This window comes from Penaeus vannamei, chromosome 32 (assembly GCF_042767895.1).
Source record: "Penaeus vannamei isolate JL-2024 chromosome 32, ASM4276789v1, whole genome shotgun sequence".
In the NCBI taxonomy this organism is placed as follows: domain Eukaryota; kingdom Metazoa; phylum Arthropoda; class Malacostraca; order Decapoda; family Penaeidae; genus Penaeus; species Penaeus vannamei.
Window position 1 is genome coordinate 26,318,040 of NC_091580.1, and position 5,355 is coordinate 26,323,394.

The 5,355-nt window shown below is 55.9% G+C and overlaps 2 protein-coding genes across 3 annotated transcripts in view; one reads left to right on the forward strand and one right to left on the reverse strand.

The window, feature by feature from the left end:
- Positions 1-921: 921 nt before the first annotated feature.
- On the reverse strand, positions 922-3,756 carry LOC113826489 (forkhead box C1-B). Its single transcript, XM_027379380.2, has one exon. The coding sequence runs from the start codon at positions 3,035-3,037 to the stop codon at positions 1,538-1,540; it is 1,500 nt and encodes a 499-aa protein (XP_027235181.1). The 5' UTR covers positions 3,038-3,756; the 3' UTR covers positions 922-1,537.
- A 582-nt stretch (positions 3,757-4,338) lies between these two features.
- Positions 4,339-5,355, forward strand: part of LOC113809177 (uncharacterized) — a 105,561-nt gene continuing 104,544 nt past the window's right edge. The window contains exon 1 of one of the 2 annotated variants that reach the window (XM_070144829.1): positions 4,339-4,892. In XM_070144829.1, coding sequence (XP_070000930.1) covers positions 4,743-4,892 — 150 coding nt within the window. In that variant the 5' untranslated portion in view covers positions 4,339-4,742. The remainder of the gene's footprint in view (positions 4,893-5,355) is intronic. The other variant, XM_070144830.1, reaches the window with a different exon arrangement.

Sequence of the window (5,355 nt, forward strand, 5' to 3'; positions counted from 1 at the left end):
AGAGACAGAGAGAGAGAGGGGGAGACAGACAGACAGAGAGAGAGAGAGAGACAGAGAGAGAGAGTTAGTGTGTATATTAGTGTGTGTGTGTGTGCTTGTGTTTATGCGTGTATGAGTGAGTGAGGGGAAAAGGAGGGGAGGGGCAGAGAGAAGGGTGAAGGAGAGGAGAAAGAGAAGGAGGATGCCTGATTCTGAGTGTGTGTATGAGGGCGTGCATGTGTGCGTGCGTGAATGAGTAATTTGTGTGCGTGTGTAAACTAATATCTATGCAGATGTACCTGTATACGTGCATATGCTTTGCACATTTCTTCAAAAGTTTATGCCATTTTCATTCTGATTTTTGGTTTGTTCATGTGTAAATAGGACTTCAACATTTTATCCTACATTCTACGTAAATAAGTGTTACATGAAAATCTCTATACGGTGTGGCACAAGAGCTGTTGAATTCTCTCTTTATGAACCAAACATCTTTTAAACTCATCACGCTTTGGTACACTTTCTTCACAATTAGTTCTTTTTAAATAACATCAAACAAAATCGTTTTACTTTTAGTATTTATCATTTTTCACTCTGAATTTAACATATTACATCAAAATCTATATGAATCTATTCCTAATGCTAGAGAATATATCCCTTATGAAAAAAAAGAATGCATCATATATAAATATTTCTTTTTCTCTTTCTTTTTTTTAACATCTCTTTGTCAAAATGCTTCAGTCATAGCGTGTTCCTGTTGGTAAATCATGTATTCCTCTGATGCATTTATAGACACAAAACAATCTCTCGTTTCATTCTCTTTTCATTATTTCAGGGCATGATTTCGCTAATGAAAATGTCCTCGCTCGCCCTGGCCTCGGGGAAGGCATACCTGACTGAACATGTAGCCTGCACGTCAAAGGGTAGGAAATGAAAGCCTGCATTTTATCAAAAAGCGTAATATATTATGCGTTATGTTACACAGTGTTAAATAATATCAAGATATACACATCGGCATGTCCTAGAGGTACATCGATCGCTCATATACTTTCATAGGAAGGAACCCTATGCGTACATGAATCTGTCTATACGTACATAGCTTTGAAGGCGCATGCACATGGTGGGCGCGTTCACACAGGACGTACATGGTGCTAGTAGACAGCACTGGGTGAAGTCACTGTAGTTAATAACAGAACACACACTGGCCGGCCGTCATGGCGAGGCGGCCGCCAGCTTCACTTGGCTTGTCCTCTTTGGTTTCACTAGATATTGGGCGTGCCAGACGCCCGTAGTTCCTGTCGCTTGGGCGCGGTCTCGCCGCCCCTCCCGCCCGCGGATCCTTGCAGGACGGCGTGGCTAAGGAGGGGGGGGACGCGCCGTAGGAGGGAGCTCGAGGGGGCGGGGAACACTGCCATTATATACGAATGAAAAAAATGATAATCTAATGATAATTATGATCCAAGAGAATGGTCGGTCCCAGAAATGCTCCGCGGGCGGCGCAGGTCCTTCGCGTCGCGGTCCTTCTGCCTCTCGTCCTCCCAAAGGCCTAGCCCCCAAGTCCTCAATACTTGGTGGCGTCGTCGTAGTAGGCCGGGTACTTGTAGGAGGCGCGGAAGCCCAGCTGGCACGAGGGGTTGGTCAGGAGGCGCTGGGACTCGAACATGTCGCGCACGTTGGGGAAGCCCCCGTCGCCGCCGCCTGCCGTCGAGCCCGTCTCCAGGGGCTGCGAGTACCACGAGCCGTGCGAGCGCGAGTAGGCCGCCGCCGCCGCCGCCGCCTGCATGGTCATGCCTCCCACGGCCGCGGCGCCCCCGGTGGTCACGGTGCTGCCGCACGCGCTCATGTCCTCCGCGGCGGCCGTCGGGAAGACCGACGGGGCGCGGGTGTCGCTGTACTGGCAGTAGCCCATCGTGTCGTAGTACATGCTGGAGCGGTACTGCTGCTGCGCCTCCGTCAGCAGCGCCCCGGGGGAGGCCTCGCGCCCCACGTCGCGGCTCCCGGGCACCAGCGAGTCCACGCTGAAGGAGGACCCCACCTCCAGGTACGAGCCCTCGTGGCCGGCGCTCGCGGACGTCGTGGGCAGCGAGGTGGGCGGCAGGTGGGCGTGGGTGTGTAAGGGCGGCGTGTGGGTGTGATTGTGGAGAGGCGGTGTGTGCGTGTGGGCGTGCAGGGGCGGCGTGTGGGCGGCGGCCTTGACTTCCGGCAGGCATGCGGGCGGGAGGTCCGGGGAGTCGAGGGGCTCCGTCTTGGGCTGGCAGAGGGGCGACAGGGGGGTTCCGCCCCCCACCTGCCCGCCCTCCCCCTCCTGCGGCCCCGACACCACCGACCGCGGCTGCTGCGGTGGCTGCGTCGGGGGCTGCTGCTGGTGCGGCTGCTGCTGCTGTGCCTGTTGCTGCTGCGGCTGCGGCTGCGACTGCTGCGTGATGCCCACGGCCGTGGCGTCCGCCTGCTGCGTCCGCGGCTCGGTCTCCGTGCCCGTGGGCGTGCCCTGCGTCTCCTGCTGCCGCTTGAGCGCCTCGTCCTTCTCCCGGATGGCGTCCTTCTTCTTGAAGCGCTTCCGGCGGCGCAGGTACGAGCCGTTGTCGAACATGTTGCGCGCCTCGGGGTCCAGCGTCCAGTACGAGCCCTTGCCCGGCTTCTTGTCGTCGCGCGGGATCTTGACGAAGCACTCGTTGAGGCTGAGGTTGTGGCGGATGGAGTTCTGCCAGCCCTGCTTGTTCTCGCGGTAGTAGGGGAACCGCTCCATGATGAACTGGTAGATGCCGTTGAGGGTCACGCGCTGGTCGGGGTTGTTCTGGATGGCCATCGTGATGAGCGCGATGTACGAGTACGGCGGCTTCACCATGTCCTTGGGCGGCGTGTGCTGCTGCGGGCTGTAGCCGTACGGGTGGTAGCGGCTCATGGCCGTGTAGCCGTCGTAGCTGTAGGCGTTGGGCGTCATGCTGGACATCTGCTGCAGGGCCGCCGGCGGGTAGGTGGCCGCCGGGTGCCGGTAGTAGGACTGCTGGTCCCCGAACAAGGTGTGCATCTTGACGGGGTACGTCGACCACTGGTCACACATGGCTGCACAGCATAATATGGCCTACCTCCGGGAGGTAGACCGCCGGCCCTTCGCGAGGGACGCCGAGGGGAGCCGCCGGGGCGCTCGGGAGCTGAGGGAGAGTAGCGGCGGTGCGGGCGGTCGCCGCTCTCGCCCGGCCGCCTGCGATCTCACCTGCGGGCGGCGCGACGGCGGTGCCCCTTCCTTGGCCTCCTCGCCTCGTCCTCACGCTCGCACGCGCCTCACAAGCTCACCCTCGGCACAATCTCAACACTAACCAACCTCGATGCGTGGATCCTCGGGCAAGGGCCGTGCTTGGGCGGGCGGCGGGCGGCAGGAAACGGGCGGTGGGCGGACGAAGGCGGGAGAATCGTCTTGGTCGCCGTTCTCGTCGTCCGCGGGCGCCGTTCGCGTAATCCAACTTCGGCTCACAATCGGGCGGGCGCGGTCACACGCTATGTGCACTACGAGAGTTCCTTATACAAATCGGCTGCACCTCGTAATCTTTCTTAAGAAAATTCTTGGCTCGTGGCTTGATTAAAATCGTGAAAACACATCGGCAGTCTTTTTCTTATGATTCCAACAATGCTAAAGAAAACAGTGTTGTTGCTATTCTAAACACCACAAGAATTAGTAGCGGCTGCTAAGTCAACAAGCGTCCACCACCGCACAGTGTTACTCTCTGGTTCCGCTCCAAAGGCCGACTGAACTCGCTTAAAGTCTCGGAAAATTTACTTTAAGCCAACAGTTTAATCCTTCGCCATGTTATATTTTTGGCCCCGCCCACGAGCGCCTCGACCAATCCGCGCGCGGGTTAGCTTCTCGCCCGCCGCTGAATGGCTGCCTATTGTCACCGGCAGCCAATCCCCGCGCGCCTCTCCTGAGTTATGATCTCCGACTCCGCCCACTGATATCAGATGATTGGTAAGCGAGGCGAGCGAATTACGTGGTCCTTCCCCTCGCAATTTTCCCCCTTTAATCTGAGGGACAATTCCCAAGTCTCAGAGGGTAATTTGGTGCCAACACTTCTAACCCCTCGGCCCGGCACGATAATCCAGGGTAAAGAGATTAGCTGCGGCTCAATAAAAGTTATCTAAACAGAGCGGCGGGGGGTGGAGGAGGAGGAGGAGGAGGAAGAAGAGAAGGAGGAGGAGGGACAGAGGGGAGGAAGGAAAGGAGGAGGGAGAGGGAGAGAGAGAGGGGCTCGGCGTAGGATGGAGTAGGAGATAGAGGGAGGGAGGGAGGCGGGGGTCAGAGAGGGAGGGAGGGGGAGGAGGAAGAGGAGGAGGAGGATGCCTGAGTCTGAGAAAACACGTCGGGGCCAAAACAGGTTTACACAGCGGTTTTAACAAATCCCGCGTAATAAAGTCGGTTTGGGGGCCAGTCTAGCTAACGGAAGAGACCTCGCCCCTCTGATCACATCCAGTCTTCAACTTGTGGTGTCGGTGGGCGTGCTGGGTGGGCGGTGGGCGAGCGGGGAAAGCCTCGGAAGAACGGACGACGCGACGTTATAAGGCCCCACGTTCACCCTCCTACGGCGGCGGCGGCGAGACAAAACGAACGCTTTTAACAGTACAGTTATTTCTTTTTCTTTCTCCCTCTCTCTCTCTCTCTCTCTACGCCTCTCTTCCCCTCTCTCTCTCTCTCCCTCCCTCCCGAAGACGCGCGTCCGGTAGTTAAAGGAGGCGGAATGTGATCGTAAAAAAAAATAAAGGAACTCATAAAAATGAGTTTTATTCCAGCGACGCCGCTAGACTCCGCCCCTCTCCCGCCGCGCTTCCACCGCCATCGAGATCCTCCAGCAGTGCGCCCCCGTGTGTCGAGCGGCCGCCTCTCCTCTACGGAAACTATATTCCGATCCTTGCGGGAAAAAAAGGTTAGTAAAAATCAAATCCCACGCCCTTCCTTGTCTTTATTTCGACTTCTTTTTTTCTATGAAGACCCCCAAAAATCCTTCACTTTCTTCCCTCTTCTTCTTCCTTCGCGCCCCCCCCCCTTTAAAAAAAATTTAATATACCTCGTACCTCGTTTTAAGAAGAGAAGTTTCAACCATTTGCAAGGCCTGCGCTGAGCTCGGTGGATAGATCGACTCCCCCTTTTCCAGAACGTTCCATGGCGGTTCGTGGCTCGCTTCGCCGTCCATTCATAGAGGGAACGTTAACGGCCCTCGCTTCCTATTGGCTTAGCACGGTATCGATTTTACGTCGCTTACACAAACAAAATTCCTCCTCTCTCTCTCTCTCTCTTTTTTGAATACAGCGTCCACGGAAAGATATAATTGATAGGGTAATGTTGTCTTTGGTTTCATTGTTTTTAAGGATACCGATAGAGGTGTTGTT